The 22,721-nt window shown below is 39.2% G+C and overlaps 1 protein-coding gene across 2 annotated transcripts in view; it reads left to right on the top strand.

The window, feature by feature from the left end:
- Positions 1–104: 104 nt before the first annotated feature.
- PPIG (peptidylprolyl isomerase G) overlaps positions 105–22,721 on the top strand; it is a 25,526-nt gene continuing 2,909 nt past the window's right edge. Inside the window, exons 1-10 of one of the 2 annotated variants that reach the window (XM_032693895.1) lie at positions 105–286; positions 8,735–8,814; positions 8,928–9,002; positions 11,120–11,227; positions 11,535–11,579; positions 13,458–13,545; positions 14,655–14,684; positions 14,778–14,917; positions 21,121–21,325; positions 22,344–22,511. In XM_032693895.1, coding sequence (XP_032549786.1) covers positions 8,754–8,814; positions 8,928–9,002; positions 11,120–11,227; positions 11,535–11,579; positions 13,458–13,545; positions 14,655–14,684; positions 14,778–14,917; positions 21,121–21,325; positions 22,344–22,511 — 920 coding nt within the window. In that variant the 5' untranslated portion in view covers positions 105–286; positions 8,735–8,753. Of the gene's footprint in view, positions 287–5,878; positions 5,897–8,734; positions 8,815–8,927; positions 9,003–11,119; positions 11,228–11,534; positions 11,580–13,457; positions 13,546–14,654; positions 14,685–14,777; positions 14,918–21,120; positions 21,326–22,343; positions 22,512–22,721 lie in introns of those variants that run through there. The other variant, XM_032693896.1, reaches the window with a different exon arrangement.

The raw sequence follows: 22,721 nt of genomic DNA, 5'->3' as shown, positions 1-22,721 counted from the left end.
GCGCCGCTGACGAGCCCGAGGAGGCGGGCGTCCCCTCCCTCCGCCGCTCCCGCTTCTTGCGAGCGACCCCCGCCGCCTCCGGGCAGCGCTGTGCCGTCACCGCGACCCCCGCACCGTCCCGGGGTCGGGCCGCCGCCCCTCCCGCCGCCGCTCCCCCGCCCGCCCCCGCCGTTCCGCCCCCGGCCGCCGCTCCCGCCCTGCCCGCCACTGACGCAGCCGTGCCGCACCAGCTCAACATGGCGGCGGCGCGGCGCTGAGCGGCGCGGGGCGACAAGGGCCGCCAGGGGTGAGTGCCGCCAGCGCCGGGGCCGGCGCGCCACAGGCAGGGGCGCGCCCGAGGGGGGACAGCGGCCCGGGCCGCGCCGGGGGCGGACAGCGGCCCGGGCCGCGCCGGGGGCGGACAGCGGCCCGGGCCGCGCCGGGGGCGGACAGCGGCCCGGGCCGCGCCGGGGGCGGACAGCGGCCCGGGCCGCGCCGGGGGCGGACAGCGGCCCGGGCCGCGCCGGGGGCGGACAGCGGCCCGGGCCGCGCCGGGGGCGGACAGCGGCCCGGGCCGCGCCGGGGGCTGGGCGGGCGGGCGGCGGCGGAGGAGGTCATGGTGCCGTGGGGCCTGAGCCTCGGTCTCGGCACGGGTGGGAGCCCCGGCCCCTCCCGGGCCGGCCGCCGCTCGGGGCGGGCGAGGGGCAGCCGCAGCCGCCCGCGTTGGCTCCGCGCACACTCTCCTCGCGAGGCCCCGCGGCCCGGGCCCGAGGGGCGGGAGGGCCGCGGCGCATCCCGCGGGAGGCGGCCCCTGGGAGGGAAGGGGTGTGAGGAGCTGCGAGCGGGGCCCAGGCAGGCGGGAGCGGCAGCGGCGGACGGGGCCTGGCGCGCATCGCCGGGGGTCGGGTCCGCCAGGCCGGCTGTGCCTCCCCGCTGCCCGGCGAGCCGCGGGTCTGTGCCCGCTGCGAGCGCCCTGCTCGGCCTCGGGTGCTGCTGGGGAGTTTGAATGAGTCGTCCCTCCTCCCCTAGACTGGGAAGGAACCGACCGGGCTGTCTGCGCGCCACATGTTCTCCTCCCCTCTGCAGGCCTCTCCTAGGGAAGTGGAGCCTGCAGGAGCTACCCTGGCTGGCCGGAGAGTCCTCTGCCTCTCTCTTTCAGGGGTTTCCTAAGGTGCTTCAGAGGTTTTTCTGACTATTGAGTTTCAGGCTCATTTTGTTTGCAGCCATGACCAAAATAAAGTGCTGCTTATATATGATTGTATTTAGAGGCATTGAGGAGGCTTTGAAAGAGGCTTAGGAGAAAAAGAAATAGTTTTTTGAAACTATGGACAGGATATTTATTGCAACGTTAAACATTGCCTTTCAGTTCATTCACAATTACAAAATTTATCAGTAATGATAAAAAAGTAACTTTGGCCAGTAGTTGCCTAATGTTTGACTGGTTAAACTAATTATATTTTAGTAATCATCTGAGAGCTGTTTTAAAAGAAACATGAGACCATTTTCTTTGCATAAAGTCTATTTTCTAAGATGTATCTTTTCTTCTGAGAGAATAGTTTGGTTTTTTCATGCTTTTGTTTTATATTGCTTGCAGAAGAGGCTGTTCTTTGGACAGTGATAAATGTTTCTAGGTTGATTGTTTTGCAGTTTTTTTTTTCTTTTTTCCCCCCATTTTGTTTCACTATTCCGATTCATTAGTGCGGGGGGGGGCAGTATGACTCAAATTTTTAGGTGCTACCATGATAAAAATGTGATAACAATATGGAAGTTACACATGCTTTATGAAGCATTAATTTATCTAAACTCACAGAGGTTGATTTATCAGTTTTTAAAAATGATTTCTAAATATTTCAGAAATACTGTGATTTCCTTTATACAGAGTAGATCTGAAGGGGAGCATAAAAAGAATACCAGCATCAATAGTTCTCTGAGAGCACCCTTTGGGACTATATTTCTTATTAAAACTTCCCATTTTTCTAGTCCTCTTCTGTGAAACAAATACTATTTTTTTAATTAGCTAGCACTCCTCAAGCTGTTATCAAAAGAAGATTTTTTTTTTTCCCTTGGAGCATCTCAGAAAATCTGTAGATTATGAGGGAATTTGTAGTGAAGAATATGTACTGCAGTGGAGGATTTTACTGTGCTGTAACATGTTTTCTCCACTACCAGTTCACTCCTCCATGCTTTGTGCATTTGGGAGCCATCTTCCATTTAGGAGCAGAGTCAGTGAGTGCCAGGGAGAAAGTCTGACCATCTCCTAATGCACTGAGGTTTAGGTAGGAGGGTGTGATGAGGCGTAGAAGAGATCTAGAGCTAGAGAAGTAGAGGAGGGAGGAGAACATGAGAATAAAAGATGATAGAACAAGCTTTTTGTGGTTATGGTTGACAAATACGGAACAGCATTCAGAACTATGTCCTACTGTTGCATGGTTGTCTCACCTTATTGTCGTCTTCAGTAATGGGTAGGAAGGGATTCCACTGCTGAAATTAGTTTGGGATTTATATGGCTTGGAGATTACACCCTGTGGAATCTTTTTTTCCCCTTTCATACAATGCAAAAACTTGCCTTTTCTTAGCACTTTATAAGTTGTACTAAAAAAAAAAAAGTACTTATTTGTGCACAGACCAGCCAGAAAACACGAGTATTTTTTCACAAATCATAACAGAGAAAAAACAATACCTTCTCCATAAATTAGATAATGTAAAATTACTGCTAAGACTTGACAACTCAGATTTTACTTGCTAGTGATAAGAATGTGGTTAGATATTTCAACATTTTTTGTTGCAGTTACCTCTTTTCTAGACAAATAAAGAGGATGTTCCAATAGGAACCTGTATTTCTCTTTAAGTAGTTTAAGAGAATGTTACTACCTTCTCAGCTGAATCCTACCCTCTCCCAGCTGAGGTGTTACAACTGAGTGTTCATTCCTTATACCTTAGTACAAGAAGACTAAAGTCCTGTTCATAACTGTAAAAAGTCATACTGAAGGTGATATAAATGAGCTACCAGTGTGGTGTTAGGGCTGTATTCAGGACTTAACTAAGGATTATATTTTCTTAAGTCTCCCTAGAAGGATAGCTGGCTATTGTCTCTTGTCCATGGAAGACAGTGTTTGATATTGCCAGGTGTCTCTTAATTTGACTTCTTTTTTTAGAGGGAAACAAATACTATGTCAGTCACCCAAAACAGGCTTGTAGCATTTTTCTAGACAAGGAGGCCTGATGGAAAGTGGTGTCAATCACTTTTTGCCTGCAAGAATGTTGAAAATCCATTTTGTGATTGGCTTTTCTTGGAAGGGGCAGTCAAGTTGAAACCTATAATGTGTGATTTCTAGTGATGGGTGGAAAATCTTCCTGCATAAATTTCATAGACCTGTGTAGAAAGCAAATGTTTTCTTCTTTTCTTATTGATGTGTTACATTCATGTGATTACAAAGACAGCATCCTAAATGTGAAATGTATTCAAGTGTTGTACCTTATTTCTAAATATGCTGACAACAAAAATCCTGTGCTGCTGATTAGTAAAATGAAAAAAACCCCTTAATTTCCTCAGATGTCATTGCCACTAATGTAGAGGTTTTGGATCATGAAGTACAGAGGAAAAGATGGGGGTGTTTGGGGAAAAGTGCTGAGGAAATTATGAAGTTTGAGAGTTGGGCTGGTTGGGTTTTTGTCGTTCACGTCTTCGGTATCATCCTAATACAGCTGGATGCTCTGTCCCAGGAATGGAACTCTGAACAAATTTTCATGTCTCCCATTTTAAAATCATAAATTTATTTCCAGTTAAATCCATACTGGAATGAACACACAACATTTTTAGACTGTGCCTCTGCCATCACTTTAAGCTGATATATGCTGCTGCCAAATCTTTCCTTGGAGTGGGGAAGAAAGGGTAGTTTTTATGCAGCCAGGTAGATTGTATGAAAGCTAAACACATGGATGTAGGAACCTTCTGTTCTGGTTTCAGCCCAGATTTATATTGTCTTCAAGTGACTACAATCACAGCCGTAAAGAATGTGATATATGTTCAGTATTCCCTTCGTGTATTTGCATTTTCTGAATCAAAGTTTTGCTTGCAAACATATTTCTGGAGATTCTACTTTCTATCTTTGAAATATATGTCAATATAGTTTTGTCTTCCTGCATTTGTAGATGGTCTGAAACAAAATGCTAGGAATATGAATTTATGCACTTTATTGTTCACTTCATTTGGACATGGAATGAAGACCAGTGCAGCAGATAATTTTAAGTTGATGCAAAGAAGTGCATACAAGAGCAAGGTCAAGGAGAAAAAAATCTGGAATAACTGATGATGATGGGGAAAGAAGGGAAGGAATAGGACACAATATATAATTTTCCTACTAAATACATCTTTTCTCACTGTTCTGTCCTGTCCTGGGACTGAAACAAATAAGTAGTCTCATGACCTGTTCAGCAGAGTTACAAATAAAGTTGTTTTTTTCCCCTTGTAAAACTAGGAAATACTCATGTTTTGCTGCTTGCTGTCAGCTCTTGTGGGATGCATGACACATTGATACTTCACTTGGTGTGCATCTGTGAGTGTTTTCTAGCCTGTTTGGTCAAAAGGTTCTAGTATATATTAAATGGTATTATTACTAGATCCTTGCTAGCACAGGTGATTTTGGAAAAAAAAATCCCCAAGATGTTTTTTTTTTTTTAAGCATGTCAATGCATATCAGTGATAATCTCTAGCAGAAAGATGCTTATTGTGCTGGTTTAAAGGTAAACCAGCAGGGGAAATGAACTCAACTCAAAAGAGAGATTATAAGTCAGAATAACAATTTAATAAAATAATACAATAAGTACGATTATACAGACAAACAGTTGGTTTTAACCCACAAAACCCAAATGTATAACCCAGCACCCTGGGGCGTGAACAGAGTGGTGTTCTTTGCCCCACCTGAGTCCAAAGTAAAAGGAGAGGGGAAAACCTGTTGGTGAGAGTGCTGGTGCAGTCTGGTCAAGAGTGCTGTTGCAGTCTGGTTGAAAAGTGGTGGTTGCAGTCCAGTCGAGAGTGGTGGTTGCAGTCCGGTTGAGAGTGTGATCTGCAGTCTTCCTCTGGATCCCACGAGTGGTTAAAAAAGTTCCAAGACTCCCAAGATTATATATTCTCCAGTTCAGGCAGGAATGCCCAGTACCTCCCTCAGGGCGGCGAGTTCCACAAAGGGTGTGAGGACAGAAGCATCCTCCTGTCTCGCAGGCCTCTTAACACCCAGTTTATAGCCTGAGGGGTCAGGCTGCTCTGGGCAGAGGATTCAAATAGTCTATTGACAACAGTTTCTGGGAGATGGCATGGAAGGCTATAGAATACACAGTTTTGGGTTACACCCATCCAGTGATGAACTGGTCCCAGCTGTTCTAACTAGGACACTTATGAACAGTTTGGGATAGTTATGGTTTTCCACTGACATGGATAATTTTGAAGGAGAACAGCTGCTGGCAGCCTGGCCTTGAGTTGGCCAGCTTTATCCTGCAAATAAAATAAATAAAATAATGAAGCTGATGGAGGTGTGAAGGGATGTGAACCCTGAGGGGGACAGTTGGTCAAACGTTGGTTGTGGATGCAGCTGAAGTATTTTTGGTGTATTTGTCAACAAATACCGATATGCTCTAACCTGAACTGTAATTGTACTTTCAGAAATTAAAGAAACAGGCCTGTTTTGTTAGATATACTGAAGTGGTGTTCTGGTTGGTTGGTTGGCTTTGGGGTTTTTTTGGTCATAGATTCTACTTAGACTTAGTAAGAGGCTTCTCAAACAGAAGGTGGTTGAGAATGATGAATGGTTTGAAAATTTCAGGATAGTACTTGGGCTGTTACATTATCCTTTCTTACAGAGTTTTGGAAGGAAGAAGCTGACTGATCAAGATTGTCCTTCTGCATAGCTCATTTTTGAATGTACGTATAGTGAGCATCTCTGGGGTTGATTGCAAGTTCATATTCCCTTCACTGGTAAAATTCCACCAAGTTCCCAATTAAAAAACACAGCATAATGAGGGTTAAGAGTATCCACGTTCTAACTGAAAATAAGTTTTTAGTGATAAATAGCAAAATTCATTTAAGCTCTATTGTTGTCAGACATATGGCACTGCTGAGCTTTACTCGTAATTTTTTTACTTCATTCTTGGTATTTTTTTACTTCATTCTTGGTATTTTCTTGATGTTTTTCTTTGTTGGTATTTAACAGGTATTTAACATTCCCCTATATTTGCTTTTAATACAGACAAGTTTCAAATGATCAGTATGTAGATGTTTGTGTTTGGTGTTAAATACTGAAATATGAAGAAATGAATAGAAATTAAATTCCCTGTAATGCATCAGGAGAAGATCTAGCTGACAGTGCAAAGGATACTTAAGTGTATTGGAGAGGAAATGCTCACTTCACTTGTAAGGCAGGTAGGATAAATGTCACTGGTATCTTAGCCTGGTTTATAGGCAACATCAGCTCAAGAGTGAGGTATGTTTGCTTGGCCTGGTGTTTGTTCATTCAGGGTTTTCATACTGACCCGTTGACTTACCTGTCATTTGGAATCGAGTGCAGCCAGTATTTAGGGGATATTACTGGAGGATTTAGGGAAAGTGCAGGGAACATTGGAGGTAATGGTTAGAACATGGGCTAACTTTATTTGTTCCGCTGTTCATGAGACAATGTAGAGGTAGAGAAATATCACATTGAGAAAAGTTGGTGGGAATAAGGCTTTGGGTAGAATTCTTTATTTCTGATTTCTCTCTCGCATCCTGTTCTCTACAAAACCAAATTAAAAATTGACTAACGTAGATATATTTATATTTATTTTACAGTTTAGTTTTAGTCATTATCAACATTTGAAATAAAAATTGTCACATATTAAGATAGTTGGCATTTATTTTGGCTAAAGTACTGCATATAAATGTTAAGGCATACCTGAACATTTCTCAAGCAAATTGCTTGTAAACCAGGAATTAAATCACTTCTCAGTCAAGCACTAGAGTTTGGGTACAGGCTATCAATCAGTTGTGGTACTGCTGGTCCTTAGATGTCTCAGTTCAGTTAAAACTGTCAGTTCTACCACCAAACAATATTTATTGTACCATTTATTCTGAAGAGCTTCCTTGAAAAAAGTATCCCATGCAGCTGTATAGTCTGTTCTGCTGCTGACAGTGAGTTGATGGCTGTCCTTTGGACTGATCTCAGTTCTCAAAGTCTCTGTCCACTACCACCTGCCTCATCCCTTCCCTTGCCCACACTGCCACCTTCCTTGCCCTGCCTCAGAGTTCATGCAGCATTGTGGTGACCTGGTCAGCCTTCTGCTAACCTGATGACATCCAAGTGCTCAGCTGCAGGCACTGTCTCCCTGTTTCTCTGCCTGGTGACAAAATTTGTTGTAATGGGAGAGAAATCCTAATTCAGGAAGAGTACCAAGCAGACTGAGATAAGCCTGCTGCTTTTGACAAATATCTGGCTTGTGTGAATGAATGTGCTTGTACACACCTAGAGAGTATATAGTGAGATTCTGCATTTTTTGAAGTCTTCTCTTGCTAAAATTCACATGAATAATTAACTACTGAGTGGCGTTTGCTTTAAACCAGTCCTGCATTGTTCTTGTGATATTTGCTGTGTAATCTTGGCAAAATGTTAGGAATAACAGCACAAGTAGAGAGAATATAGACTAGCATGATTACACTGCTGTCTTGATTTCTTACAACCTCTTGTTCATAAGCTGAGAGTTGACAGATGGTGACAATTGAATTTTTCAAGGCTGTTCTGTGATACAGCTATGAGTGAAGCTTTAGGAGAGATGTGTACAGTGTGTCAGCTAGACTTGAGCCATGTTTTCTGGCAATAAAAAATAACTAGAACTGAAAATTTATGGATTATATTCCAAATTCTGGAAAAGGTACTCCAGTCTTACAGATCCTTTTGCTATCATTGTTGTTTTTTTTTCCCACTCTGAAGTAACTCAGAGAGGATAGGGATTTAGAAAAGAATATACATGTACATTATGTTGGAAAGCCAGAGATGCAAATGGAATGAAGACATAGCTTGTTACACAAAAATAAAGGGATTTATATACTCAAACATAAGGGAAAAGTTGCCTTAAAATTCTCGATAAAGAATCATAGAACCGTTTAGGTTGGAAAAGACCCCTAAGACCATTGAGTCAAACAGTAAACCCAACAGTACCAAGTCCACTGTTAAACCAGGTCCTTAAGCAGCACATCTGCCCATTGATGGTGTCTCAAAAGAGATAAACAATTACGTAAAAGAAAAAGAAACAAAGAAAAGCCAAAATAATTTTACTTAGCAGCAATTCTGGAAGAGCTACACCTTTGTTTTTTTTTCATCTAGAATGGTTTGGGTCCTAACTGGAGCCTGGTAACTGCAGTGACAGGAATCCAGAAAATATATTCCTAAAAAATTGAATGCTTAAATCTTACCCATACCTTACAGTATCTTTTCCTTTTGTATTTCCCCATCTGAACTATTGCAATCAAGTTTAAATTTAATGTTAGTGCAGCAAATGTGAATAAAATTGCTTATTTGGGTCTACAAAACATGAAAATGACCAAAAATACTTTGCATTCTAAAAAACGCTTGCCTTTGTTGTCTCTTTTTGGTGGTTTTTTTGGGGGGGATTGGGGGGTTTTTTTTGCTTTTCTGCAGGTTTTGTTGTCTTTGTAAAATCTTCTGCGTTGACTTACACGTAATTTTACTACACAGAAGGAAAAACTAAATTTTATTTTTATTACTTACAGTATTTAAATTTCTGAAGCCATGGGAGTAAAAGTCCAGAGACCTCGTTGCTTTTTTGACATAGCCATCAACAATGTACCTGGTAAGAAAATGAAAACACCCGTTTAGTAGCATAATATTCATATAAGATATGTGTAAGAATAATTCAAATACCATTTAACTTCATAATAAATATGGTGTGCTTTTTTTTTCTAGCTGGAAGAGTGGTCTTTGAATTGTTTTCAGATGTGTGTCCAAAGACATGTGAAAATTTTCGCTGCCTTTGCACAGGTTTGTAGGTTTTACAATTTAATCTATAATTTTTAATGTAATATCATGTTATCTGGTTTGATGGTTGTTATTTTTCCTGACGTTTTCTTACAGATAAAAAGAAGTAAGTTAAGCATTGGTTCTTGCCATCTCCAGAGATTTACCTGATTTGTCATATACATATGATGTGGAATCAAAGCCCGTTGTAGCTTTGGCTTAGTGCGTTGCAGGGAGTATGTACTAACCAACTTTAAATACAGGCACAGTAAGCTGATTTTCTGTTACTAGCACAGATATTACTGTTCACATTATATAACATCATCCAGTCTTGAAAGGTAGCCAGTAAGAGGTCAACCATGCAGACTTACTTTTCAGTCTTATGTTCCTTTGAGGTATTTGAAAAGTATCGCTGGTATTCGTTAATTGGTTTTTTCCTTTATTTTAATTTCTTGATGGAAACTGGTGATTTCCACTCCTATTGAAATTCAGTTTATTTCTTGAAGAAAATACTCAGAAGGTTCTCTCCTGGAAGCATTTCCAAACAGAATTATTTTCCTGTAGATTGCATACTTGTGTTGCAAATGCTGACAGTTTAGCAAAACTTATATTTATTATCACAAGAATAATTTTGTGAATACGTACATAGCATAGATGCTTTCTGTCTTCAGCTGTTTTTGTTTCCTTTCCTTCCAGCTCTATTATTTTTCGGGTCAAGGGTCTGTTAATAGTAAATCACTCAGCAGTACTAATATGATCTGAATCAGGTGTGGATGCATAATTACATTCATATCAAGTTTACTAAAACATGTAGTGCACTATTCGTGATGTCTGCAGGAATGTAGGTATTATCTGGTCTGACATTAGGCTTACTGGCACAAAATCAGATTTTCAAAATTCATTAACAAATCTGAACTTTAAAATGATGAGTTTTAATGGCTGTGACTATGTTAGCACGTGACCGTGGCATTATTGATCTGCTCTCAACTGCCCAAAAGTCAGATTATTGCATAAAGGTGTTATTCCCTGCTACTGCCTTAAGTACTACTATATTCATACTTTGTTACTGACATCTGTAATCAAATTCAGATCCCAAACTATTTTGTTGCTTTAACACATAAGAATAGTGAGAAAAATATATGGGCAGAATGTTTATGATACTAATCATCAGCAAATTAATTCAGATTTTTTATTGTATTTGTTTTCCTTACTCATCTTTTTTTCTGGCAATTATGAAAAGTGTATGCTCTCTTTGTAAAACAGGGTCCAACAGGTCCATGTTTTCCATGTGTTAGGCATATGCTAAGTTAGTGGAACATACACAACTTCACATTTATCAGAGTTCCTATCAAAAGTGGTTTTTTCCTAGCTATACAAATCTATATGGAGGCACCACTCAGAGGTAACTGCCCTTGACAAAAACTGCCAATTTAGTAGCTCAGGATAAGGTTATAGGAAGATACAGTCTAGTGGTTTGCCAGCACTGAGAGGAAGAGATCTTCCCTGAGAAGGGATCTCCCACTGACTACTGTTACCTTGAGGTTGGCTGTACCATGCACAGGACCCACCATGAGCCATTCATCTTGCTAACTCAGCAGAGACCTTGTCTATTTGAGGGTAGCAGGGAAGGGAGATAATGTTGTACCTGAAGCAGAGTCTGCTTAAGCACAGAGCTGATATGAGGGGGGAAGATGGCAGTTCGTAATCAAGAGCAGGGGAGGGAACCAGAGTCGTCCTCCTTCCCCCTCCTCTCTGGTTTTGTTGTGAGCTTTTATGGTACCTTAACCTTGCTGTGTTGTAACTGAAGATCTGAGTGTTTCATGCGTGTTTCTGAGTAATGTCAGTTATAATAAACCTAAACTGAATGTTTAATTTCAGTCAGTCTGCATGAAAGAGAGCAGTTGTATACTAATGTCGGTAAGGAGTTCTGGTATAACTGTAGAGACAGAAAGTAGTTTCTGCTCTGCTTTCTTAAATGCCAGTTTCTAACAGGTATTACAGGTAGGTGTCTGCCTCACAAGCCAGTTTTTCATAGCTTAGTGGGTGATTTTGATTAAGTGCTTATGTAGCACGTTTTTATAGTGGAGATTCTACAGACATAGACAGTAATTTTTGGTTTTGTTCATTCTCTTCTCCTTTAGGTGAAAAGGGTACAGGAAAGTCCACCCAAAAGCCATTGCATTACAAAAGTTGTCTGTTTCACAGGGTTGTGAAAGACTTTATGATCCAAGGAGGTGACTTCAGTGAAGGTATGATGTGAATCTTTGAAGAAAACTTGAATGCTTATGGAATAAAACATTTGCAGAAGTTCTCTGTAGTGTCATTTACTTATATTAATTATTCTGTGATATCACTGGTTTTTTCCCTTCCTTCTGCATAAATCCAAGTTTGCTTTTGGACTACAAAGATGCATCTTGGTCATGTTTGCATATCTTGAAGAATAATGTCGGTGACTTAGATGCAGTTGCATCAACATTTTGTATTACAAAGCACCTTCCACATAATGTGACTCTTTAATCACTGCTTTGTTTTAACTGTCACTTTCCCTCTTTCAAGGAAATGGCAGGGGAGGAGAATCCATTTATGGTGGCTTTTTTGAAGGTAAGAGTTTTATCAGTCTGCTCTATTTTGGTGTTATGATAATCAATCACCTTTTACATTCTGTAGTCTCTGTTCTGTAAACCTGAACTCTATTGTTGGTGTTTTTTAAGCTTTCATCTGGCCTTAGAGACCTTTGACTCTCCAGTTTCTGTTATTTTATTTTACTTTTAAGATATGAACCTTTTTAATGAATGAAAAATTAAAACTGAACTCCTTTGTATTTGTCCCTCTTACCAGATTTCTGTTTTTTTAAACATTTACTTTTGGCTTGACCACCTAGCTAAAAGTTGGGGATTGTCTTTTTTTTCAAGTGAAAAGGAGAAAGGTGTGAAGCAAATATTTATTTAAAAGAATGCACAAAGCCCTGCTTTCCTAAGCCCAAGATGAATTAATGATAGAGCCATCTGTTTTCTCACAGTTGTGGTTCTTTTTCAGCCACTGTTGCAGACATTGCAGTTGCTGTGTTTCTCAGCCTGTGTTTGTCCAGAATATAGTGGAGCATCTCTGTTCCTTGGAGCAGTTTTTGTATTACACCTAGGCCTGCATGATGGGCAGCTGCTACCAGCAGGCGAGGTTATGCTCCTCTCTCCTCCCAGACACACTTCCTTTGACATTGGTTCTTGTCCAAGCTTGCAGCACACAATGGAAAGAATTATTCACTGTTGTAGTAGGGCCAGGTGCAATTTTATATCAGACCTTGAGTGTAATCAGCAGTTTGCCACTGCCGAAAGAGGGAGGAGGCCTTACCTTGCACTGACTGTCCAATAAAACTTCCAGCTGATTCAGCTTGCTAAAATGCCTAAAGATTTTTGCAGGAAAAAAAATTCCGTATTATTGAATGGATCCTATGAAATAATTTGGCAAGCATCAGAACAAACACTAACGAGTAGTAGCAGGGTTTGAGGAAATGTATGGCTGGGGGAGATGAAAGAATGAGCACAACCTGCACTTACGTTCTGGCAGTTGCAGATTGGCTGTTCAACTCGGCCACAGTGTGAAACTGAATTCATGGGAAGTTTTGCTCTTGTGCTTCACTTAAGCAACTCACCATAGGATTAGACTGACGTCTGATGCTGTGCCAGTTAGCCTTTGTACAGTGACTGGGGGGTGGATGGGACTGTCCCTTTCATGGCCAGTGACAGTGTGATGTAAAAACATAGCATTACAAATATTGTATATTTTTCTTGCTTGCTCCTGCCACATCTGTCCAAATAGTATTGAAGGAATGTGCTCTGTCTGAAAAGTTTGCATTCCCCAACAGCCTTTTTGCTGTTTTGAGAAAGGAGGGAGATGGTTGTCTCTTACAGGTGTCTTAAATGAAGAGTAATGAGTACATTTCGAACTTCTTAAATTTCAGTTTCATTGGGATTTAGTTTGAACTGTTGACAAGTATTTGCTCGTAATAAGTAGAATTCGTTCAAGTTAAACTGATTTTCTTCTTGGCCAACTTAATAAATTCATCTGTGCGTCTGAGAGACAAACAGAAGTTGTTTGGGATTGCTGTCAAACTGGATATCCGTGTGTTTAAAAAATAATAAAATAACAAAATACCTGAAATTGAGGGGCTTCTTAAGAGTTAATGCACAGCCAAAAAAACAACTTCTGCTCCAAAGAAAGAGTGTGCAGTATGTGCCAAATAGAAAGAGCAAAAACTTAGAATTATATGGTCTAAGGAGACAAGTCTTTTGAGCAAGAATACTAAAATTTTTTTCCCCCTCAGGCTATAAACCATTGATTCATATTTTTTAGTCTGTTTTTAAGACAACTTCTCACTCAAGTGACTAGCAGATTTATTTAATAAGGATGAATTTACTTAGATGATAGCATTTACCCAAGCATATATGGTATATTTAAAGTAACTGAAAAATCTTTCTTTAGATGAAAGTTTTGCTGTAAAGCACAACAAAGAATTTCTCCTTTCAATGGCCAACCGAGGGAAAGATACAAATGGTTCACAATTCTTTATGTAAGTATTGAAATGTGTGTGTGGTTTGCTATTTGTAAGCTGTAAAGGTAATCCTTTTAAATATTGAAGACTAGCTGCTATGCAAAGCCAAAGTTGATGGTGTTTCACAAAGCTGTATGAAAGTAGTAGTTTTCCTAATGTGCTGATTAGGGATCCTGACTGGTTTTATCCCTTTTGTGTTTAGTGCTTATTGTCTGTGCAGAAGGGCTCTTGGTGGTTCTCAGTAGCTGTGTTCTAACTTGACCAATAAAGCAAACCTATTAGTTCCTTGTAGAACTCTTATAACTTTAACTAATAACTGCTGTCTGGAAGGAAGCAAAACAGCTCTGGGGGCTTTCAAAAGTAGTAGAGGGTTTTTTTTTAGTCGTGAAATAACTTTCCAATACGGTCTCATTTATAGTTAAAACTTAAATTCTTAAAATACATTGCAGTCAACTCTTCTTAAGTACAAGTTACCTACAGAAAACATTCTCAAAATGCATCACTCTTATCCATGTTTCATGGCTTTAGTTAATATAATGAGTTAAGGATGTCATCTACGATTTAACCCTTATTTGGGGATTTCTGCGTGATCATTACTGCAATCATCCCAGTTTTCTGCTCTGCCATGACTAACATCTGTATGCCTTAGTAATGCTAGTAGAGGGGAAAGCTGAGAGAAAGTTCTACTTCTGTGTCAAATAATCTGTACGTACAAATATTTATTTATTCCTGTGTTTTCTGATTATTTTCAAATGTGTAGAAGGTTATTTGCAGTTTTCCTGCTGTGAGACAGGATTTTTGTATCTGTTCCTGGTAGTATTTATATAAGTTAATAAGTAGAACCTTGTTATATCCTATATGAGAATGCTGTCTAAAAATTTATGTGCAATTTTGTGGTTTTTTCAGTAAAATGTTTAATCAAAATATTGAATAGGTAGTTTAATATATAAGACGTTAAATACTTTTAATTGTACACAGAATGATATATTTGTTTTGTTAAATATTATTAGTGTACTCAAAATAATGTTCACCTTCATATGTGTAGATGACATGGCTTCAAATGCTGACTGCTTTTCACTGACATTGGCTTTGTTTTTCTCTTTTAAATTAAAATCTGGAAACAACAGAACAACTAAACCTACACCTCATTTAGATGGGTAAATATCTCTTTTCCTCTTCTTACATTTGTTTGGGAACTGCCTTGAGAAAATTAAGTACTAAGAGTTCTTATTTTTATTTAAATTCTTCAGACATCATGTTGTTTTTGGACAAGTCATCTCAGGTCAGGAAGTTGTGAGAGAAATAGAAAACCAGAAAACAGATGCATCTAGTAAACCATATGCTGAAGTACGCATACTGAGTTGTGGAGAGTTAATTCCAAAATCCAAAGGTAAAGTTGAACTGTATATTTTTACAGATGCAAACTGAGAGGTAATTTTGTTCATTTTCTTCCACGTTGGTTGCTTATAAAAATATTTAGTCACTTACTTGTGATGGATGATGAGGCAGTTGGTGAAAAGGTGAATAACATTGCAGAGCAGTTTGTCCTGTAAATACCTTAAAAGTTGTTGATGCAAAAGACACTAAAGAACAATCATATATGCTTTCTTCAAAGCTTCTCCTGTCTTATATTAGCTTACTTTCTTATATTAGCTAAATTTTAGTGCAAAGCTGGCAAGCTCTTGTCATAGCAAGTAGAGTGCTGTGTTAAGCATAACACTCTTTTTGGAAGGTAGTGAACTTGTTTCAGGTTTCTTTAAGGTAAATCTTCAAAACAGGCCCTTAGATTAGAAAAGTCTGGAATTGGCTCTTTAGCTCCTACACTTTAATTTACCATCAACTATATTCTTAAAGAGGAATATGACAGAACCTGTCCTTCTTTCTGGAAGGGATGGCCTGCTCTGCTCTTTCAGAACTGAACATGGTATGAGAGCTTGGATTGAGCCTTATTTTGTAAGAGAACCAGAATCTAAGATGTTGCTTCCTTGTGGGAGAATCTCCTTAGTGGAAATCCAGGATGCTTGCTTTGTAGGAACTATGGTGGGGATCATCATGCTATTTCATTTGTAGCACCTTCTGTTGATACTGTGAAGGGTTGCACCAAGGATATTGAAGCACAACACAAGAATAATTGCTTGTTTGGCCTAAGGAACATGCAAGCATTCAAACTGGAGCTCCTGGGGTTTTTGTGTGTGAGGACACAATTATGTTTTTTCTGGACAGTACTCAGGAGCATAGTATCTCTTGGGAAATGCACAGGTGGTGTAATTAGAAAATAAAACAGTACAGATATGGGATGGCTGAAGCTGGTGGATGAGATACACACTGTGTATGTCTTAACTGGATTGCCACACTCCCTTTTTAGTCCAGTCTAGAACACTTGAATGACTAAATGGCACTGAGCAGTTTGATGACTTAAAGCCATTAGGCAGGGCTTTAAAGTACTTGTCATCAAAAGAGTGAATGAAATAAATATAAAAAAATGTTTTTTTCTCTTTTACTTCTCCTAAAAGAGAACGGGCTTCTGGAAAGATCTGACAGTCTTACCCTACCCATTTGTCTGTGTCCTTGTCAGTCCTGCTACATTCCTGGCAACTGGTTCCTGTAGCTGGCGTGGTGTGCCATGGAGGGAAATTGATGCCAAGGTGATGGGATAGCCCACTCTGTAAGGCTCAGTATTAGGAAATGGTGGGCAGTAGGAGTGTTTGGAGAACAAGAAGCCTTAGGCACCAGGATCAGGCTGTTGGAGGGCAGAGCTGAGCGTGGGGTGAGACAAAGGCCCTGATGGGCACTAATGCAGAGCCAGCCTGGTGAAGATGCTGCATGACAGACAGAATGGTGGAAATCCTAGTGAATGGAGAATCCTGCTTATGAAAGGGAAAGGCTGCGTGTAGGACCTGCAGCGGGAAATGAGCCACTACTGTGAGAGATGGAGCTGTTAGTTGAATGTACAACATGGAACCACTGATGAGCTGTGCTGGCCTGGGGCAGTGGAAGTAGGAGGAACAGTTTGAAACCCATCAGCTGAAGTAAGTTTGCCAAGCTGCTGTCCAGAGGTCACAAGTGGAAGAGGAGAGGCCCTTGGACTTGTCAGTGAATGGAGGTAGGCCAGGGAATCTTGATAGAAGGAGCTGTTTCTGGGACACAATCAGTGTCATGGAAGATGATTGACACAGAGTCATCTAACAGTGGAACTGGTTTTAGTACAGTACTAGGGGAGGCAAAAGGGAATGGATTCTGTGAAATACGAGGCAGTTACCAGGGGAGACTGCTTCTAAGAATTTGCTGTTAAGACAAAGGAGGTTGCCTGTGAGGGAACTATAATGATGAAATTTCTGTGGGAGGGTACATTAGGATAGCAAGGGAGCCTTAAATATTTATTGGATGAACTTGTCTGGTAGGCAACACAAAGAAAGGAATTAGATGGTCTTTATGAAATGAAAATAGAACTGGTATTTGGGTTTAACAGGAAAGCCAAGGTGGCACTAGCAGAAGGAATTACAGTAGAAGTTAGGTGCTTGGTATGAATGTTTTTCTCTTAGGTTAAAGTTGAGGAAAGTGGTCTGATTTTTGGGTGTCATGATGAATAGCCAGGTGAAGTGCTTTATGAATGATGCAAATCATCCCCTTGTATATAAAAATTGGATTTATTTAGGGATAAGTGTATGATGACTGAGCTACCTTACTGGGTGCTATGAATTGAATGATACGGCAGTCACAACTACAATATTGCAGAGGCCTATATGAAGTTTTTACCTGGGATTTGAGAGGATGACCACCTAGAAAAGTAAAATGTTTGTCATATTTTCCTTTGTTTTTCTTTTTTTTTTTTTTTAATTCCTTAAAGTTGGAAGAATTAGTGAAAATGAATGAGAGAAGTTAAATTATAAAAGAAGAATCTCTCTGGCCAAGTGGTATAATTTTTTAGAAGATCTTTAAGTTCCAGGGAAAATCCTGAGATCTGGTTAGAAAAAAAAAAGGAAGAAAGTATTAACCTAGTATTTAGAAAGGTCGTTATGGACTAGCTAAGCTAATGTATTTCACAGGAAAAACTGTGGAACAAAAAAGTACTATTAATTTTCTTAACGACAGGTGAGATTTTGATACCAGGTGACAAAGAAGAGGGCCTAGTTAACAAGCCTGTCTGTATTTTTTGAGGTTGTGACTTTGATTCGTCAAAGGTATATCTGACATGTTTTCAAGAATGTCAGGCACTGACATTCAGATTCAAAACTGAAAAAAAAATGGCTTTGTGCAGTGGGCTGTTTTTAACAAGAGCCTCTAATGAAGATTTCTCACAAGAACTGATTTTCTAGGGGATTCTGCACAGGGCAGTGCTAGGCTTGATTCATGATCTTTGTTGATGTCATAGAATCACTGCTTGTAGAAGTGTGCTTTTTTGCAATTAAGGCACATTATGGCTGCATTCTTAATTCATCAAGGAACAATACTGTAATTAGGTAATTCTGTCAGTACAAAAGAAAGTATCAGTACAAATTATCAACCACTGAAACAGAGTACAAAGTTACTCTTTTAGGAATTATGAAATATCTTTGAAATAAGAACAGTCACAGTTGTGATTCTCGCAAGTCATGTCTTACCTGGACTTCTGATTTGCATATCCTCCGTTTCTCTTTACTTATCCATTCAAACCCTTGAACATTCATTTCTTCTGCAGGCTTGTTGCACATCATTGTTAGCCCCCTTTGCACAAGCTGGTTGCTGTGAACAGTTGTTTCAGGCTTCTCTGTTCCAGATTTTTTTTTCCCTAGTGAACTGGCCACTAGGTACAAACTGTGTTGACTGTTCCAAGTGAAGCTGGAGGTGGCTTTTTTTGGCTTTTTTTTTTTTTCCCTTCCTCTGCTGTTGCAGTGTGGTAGGTTGTTTGTCTGCAAAGACATCTATTCCAGAAGCACTTGGGATACAGGATTCCTCACAGTGAACATGTCATCTGATCAACAAGAATCAAGTGTGGTAGTGTTCCCTAATGCATACCTCTGAGGACTTGACTAATGTGTATAATTTTCATTGTGAGAAACAGTCGGTTCTTCAACAAGGAGTGAAAGATGTAACAGGAATTCATGTCAAATAATGAAGGCAAATTAGAAAATAAGATCTGATACACTGAACAGCAGGCAGCTGAACACTAGAAAAAATTACCTGAGAAAATAACTGTCTAAATGTCCTGAAGTAAAGGCACCCTTTTTCTGAAGACTGCTGTGGTCCAGCACAGATTATTTGATTTGATACAAGGTAACTATTTGGTTGTCACTGCTGTGAATTACAAGATGACATGATTTGTTCTGACTTTTGTGGCTGAACCCAACTGTTTTCTGGCTAGGTAGTTTTTTGATTTCAACTCACGGGGCTAATGTAAGATACTACAGTCCCTAACAAGCTGAGATGCAGAGAATACTTGATTGTGTTGTGCAGCATGATCATGTAATTCCCGAAGTCAGGCAAATGCTGTACGTGACAGTGAATGGAGTAGGAAGTGATATATCTGTTTCAGATGTGGTCATAAGTTGAAACCTGATCCTGAAGGTAATGAGCTGGAACAGTTGGACTGTAAATAGAAGTCTGTTTCTCGATGACCTTCATGCTGCAGGATTGGTCTCATTTGTTGTGATCTGTAATTGGCCAGCACCAGGTTGGTTCAGTAGTCAAAACAGCATTTGCTGCTGGACCAGATAGTTAGATGTCACCAAAAAGTGTATCCAAACTCTCTTACTGGATACTCTGTCTTTGCTGTGTAAATAGTTCTGGGCTTTTTACTTTTGTTTGAGGTTTGGAGGGGTTTTTTGCCCTTGTCATTTCACTCCCTACCTGCCACATGATTTCTCAAATACATCTAATGTTATTTGCTGCATGTTAAGAAACACATTATATTTGTTGAGGTAGTTGCTCAGCTCAGCCTCTATTTTTATGTATTACTTACTCATTTTAAAGTAGTAACTTTAACATACCTGAACTTGTTACAAGAATGCAGATAAAACTGTCACAGATAGTTTTTGGCACACTTGAAACATATGAAGGAGGGAGAAAATATAGGAAATCACTGCATTTATTAATGCCTTATTCAGACATTTCTGAAATTGAGCTCGGAGACATATTGTTTTACCTGAGGGCATGTAGGAAACAGTATAATTTTCCTTTGAATGGGCCAAACTTGAAAGGTTTGAATAGACAAGAAACATTTAACTTTTTTAATACTTTTTGTATTTTTAGTATTTAGAGGTCAGGTGAGATTTCTCTTTTTGATTTGTTGTCACCCAGCCTGTGTGACATTAGGCTTCTTTGATTGAAATTAATTTGAAAAATGTTCAGTTTTGTTTTTTAAATTATGTACATATTACATTCTGTGAATGTATATATATTTAGACAATCTGAAACTGATATAAAATATTACAGATCCTTTTTATTAAATATAGTGCTTTAATAAGGATGTTGAGGAAAAGTTTGACAAAAGACAGCAGTTATCTTGGTCTGGACCTACAAGAGAAGTAAGAAATATAGTTAGATCTGTCTTTTGGAAGCATTTTGCAAGAAGCCCTAAAAACATCTGATGGGAACCAGCTGATTTCAATCAGCAAGGTGTCCTAAACTGGTAATACTACTTACTAGTTTATACTGCACCCAGAAATGATCTGGAAGACTCATGTACTCTGTGAAGTACAGAGGTTGTTTTTCAGTCAGTTGTCAGGCTTTTGTTGGTCTGTATCAAGTGAGACTAAACACATAGAAACAAACACATAGAAAACACTATGTATAAGTCATACAGGTATGACTTGTCTGTGGTGCTAACCTGAAAACTGAATGAGATTTAGAGCAATGGGATTGAACTTCCACTCTGCCAGTGTGGGGATTCAGTAACATTGGAAGGTGGGGGAAAAAAGTATCCATAAAGAGTATGACCATAAAAAGAGAGTTTGGGATTGTTGAGATATGTACCACGTATCTGATGCAGTTACCTGAATTAAGCCCCTTGTTGTAATCCAGTTGTTTTATCTCAGCCAGTTCTTTTGGAAGTGGGTGTTCTGCATCACTGTGAAGAGGAAATCTTTCACCACTGTATGTATCACTGCATTTTGAATGTGAGACCTGACAGAATAAGATACTGAGCTCAATTCAATGAGTACTCAGTTTAGTCTGTGCCACTTATCTTCTATTTCAGAATTTCTCATTAGTGATTTGAGTAGATTGTATATGAAGTCAGATTAAAGCTGAAGCCAAAGAAATTTTTTTATAAACACTTTGTAAATAAATTTTAAATAATTTCTTGTATATAGCTTATGTTGTATAAAACATAATTGGAAAACTTATATGGTTCTACATATTCTTGATAGCACAAATTTTATACTTAAAATTTCATAAATACAGATTTTGGAAATGTGTTACATATTTCTAGACATACCCTTTATTATACTTTGGAGAAATAGTGTTTTCTCCATAATTTCAATTTAAATAATTTGATGAAGTAGTCTCTCCTGGCACAATTCTAAGAAGCTGAGACAGGTAGTAGGTAAGTTGATTTTTCTTAGATTAGTTTAGAAGTGTTTGATATTAAAATGTGTTTGCTATTCTTATTTAAAGCCAAGAAAGAAGAAAAGAAGAGACACAAGTCGTCTTCCTCATCCAGTGACTCTGAAAGTTCAAGTGATTCAGAATCATCTTCTGATTCCTCATCGGATTCTGAGAGTGCTTCGGAAGAGAAATCTAAAAAACGAAAAAAGAAACACAAAAAAAATTCCAAGAAACATAAGAAAGAAAAGAAAAAGAGAAAGAAAAGCAAGAAAAGGTCAATATTGAGATTTTTTTGTTTTGTTACATGTACGCCATACAGTATCCCTTTCTTATAACTACAGAATAGTATTCTGTAAACTAGCAAAGTAGGTTTTTGAAGTTTAAGAGGCAGTCAGTTTTGATATAGAAGCATAAATTTTCTGATATGATGGCAAAGGGTAGTTTTCCTTTCTATATGTGCTGCAGCTTGTAATGCAGTGAAGGAATGGACGAGACTTATTTGGCTTGAAACATTGCAGAAATGCTTGGTTTGAAATGAGTGGTGATAGCTTGTTTCCCTAAATTCACTTCTGTACAATTCAGTTTAAATTATATGCAGTGGGACTTCAGTATGCACAGATAAAAGCAAAATTAAACAAAAATTAATAAATTAACATTCTTAACATTTCTTCTATTTGATATGCCAAAACTCTTGCAGTTTTGCTGGAAGATAATAAAACTTAGAAAGCGCTCTTGCTTCCAAGAATGTTCTTTTTAATCTGATAGTTTTGTTGTAGTTCAGTGTGAGATACAAGTTGTGATGGTGCAAGTCACATTTTTCTGAGGTAGCAGTAAAATTTAAGAAATGGTCACTTAGAGCAATGCTGCCTAAACACTGCTTCTGTGGGCCTAAGCTCATTTCACTTAAGTTTGTAAACTGTTTGGAGTTACTGTAGTCTGTAGGCAGTTATAAATGCTAGTGTAAAATCTGAAATTTACTCTTCTGATTGTATTTTAAAAAGAAAAGAAATTAAACCAACAAAAAAAGCTGTATCTCAATAGTAAGTGTATATTCAGTGTTGCACCATTGAAATTCAGAGATAAAAGATGTTAGTCAGAAATCTACTGCAGTTGTATATTTTGGAGCAAAGATATTATAGGGGAGAAAAAGTTGCTTCTGAAATAGCTTTGTTTCTGAGATGCTTGTGGTATCCTTGTGTATTAAGAGAATTTCTGAATTATTTAAATAGATTGAAAGGTCTTCCCTCATTCACATAACTCAAATTATTACATTTTTTTATACAAAAATAAAGCTCTTCCAGTGAAAGTGAAGATGAAAACACTGAAGCACAGCCGTTATCTACTGTCCGTCCTGAAGAAATTCCTCCTGTACCTGAAAACCGGTTCCTGATGAGGAAAAGTCCTCCTAAAGTAGATGACAAAGAAAAAGAGAGGAAAAGCAGAGAAAAGGAAAGAGAAAGGTAATATATCTGTTATAAGTCTGATTATGTGCTGACAGTGGTCTGGTCACATTACTGTTTTAGAACTCTAATGTTGAATCTTTTCCCTGTTAAGCAGTTCCATGTTGTGAGCAGTGCTTGATGAAAAGTGGATTTCCCCCTTTACTGGCAACTGTTGTCTTTGTCCTAGAACAAAGGCTTAGTCTTTGAAAATGGTTTTAGTGAATAAAA

This window comes from Chiroxiphia lanceolata, chromosome 7 (genome assembly GCF_009829145.1).
Source record: "Chiroxiphia lanceolata isolate bChiLan1 chromosome 7, bChiLan1.pri, whole genome shotgun sequence".
Lineage (NCBI taxonomy): Eukaryota > Metazoa > Chordata > Aves > Passeriformes > Pipridae > Chiroxiphia > Chiroxiphia lanceolata.
The sequence above is the reverse complement of the archived record's forward strand: the minus strand, read 5'-3'. Positions and strand labels throughout refer to the sequence as shown.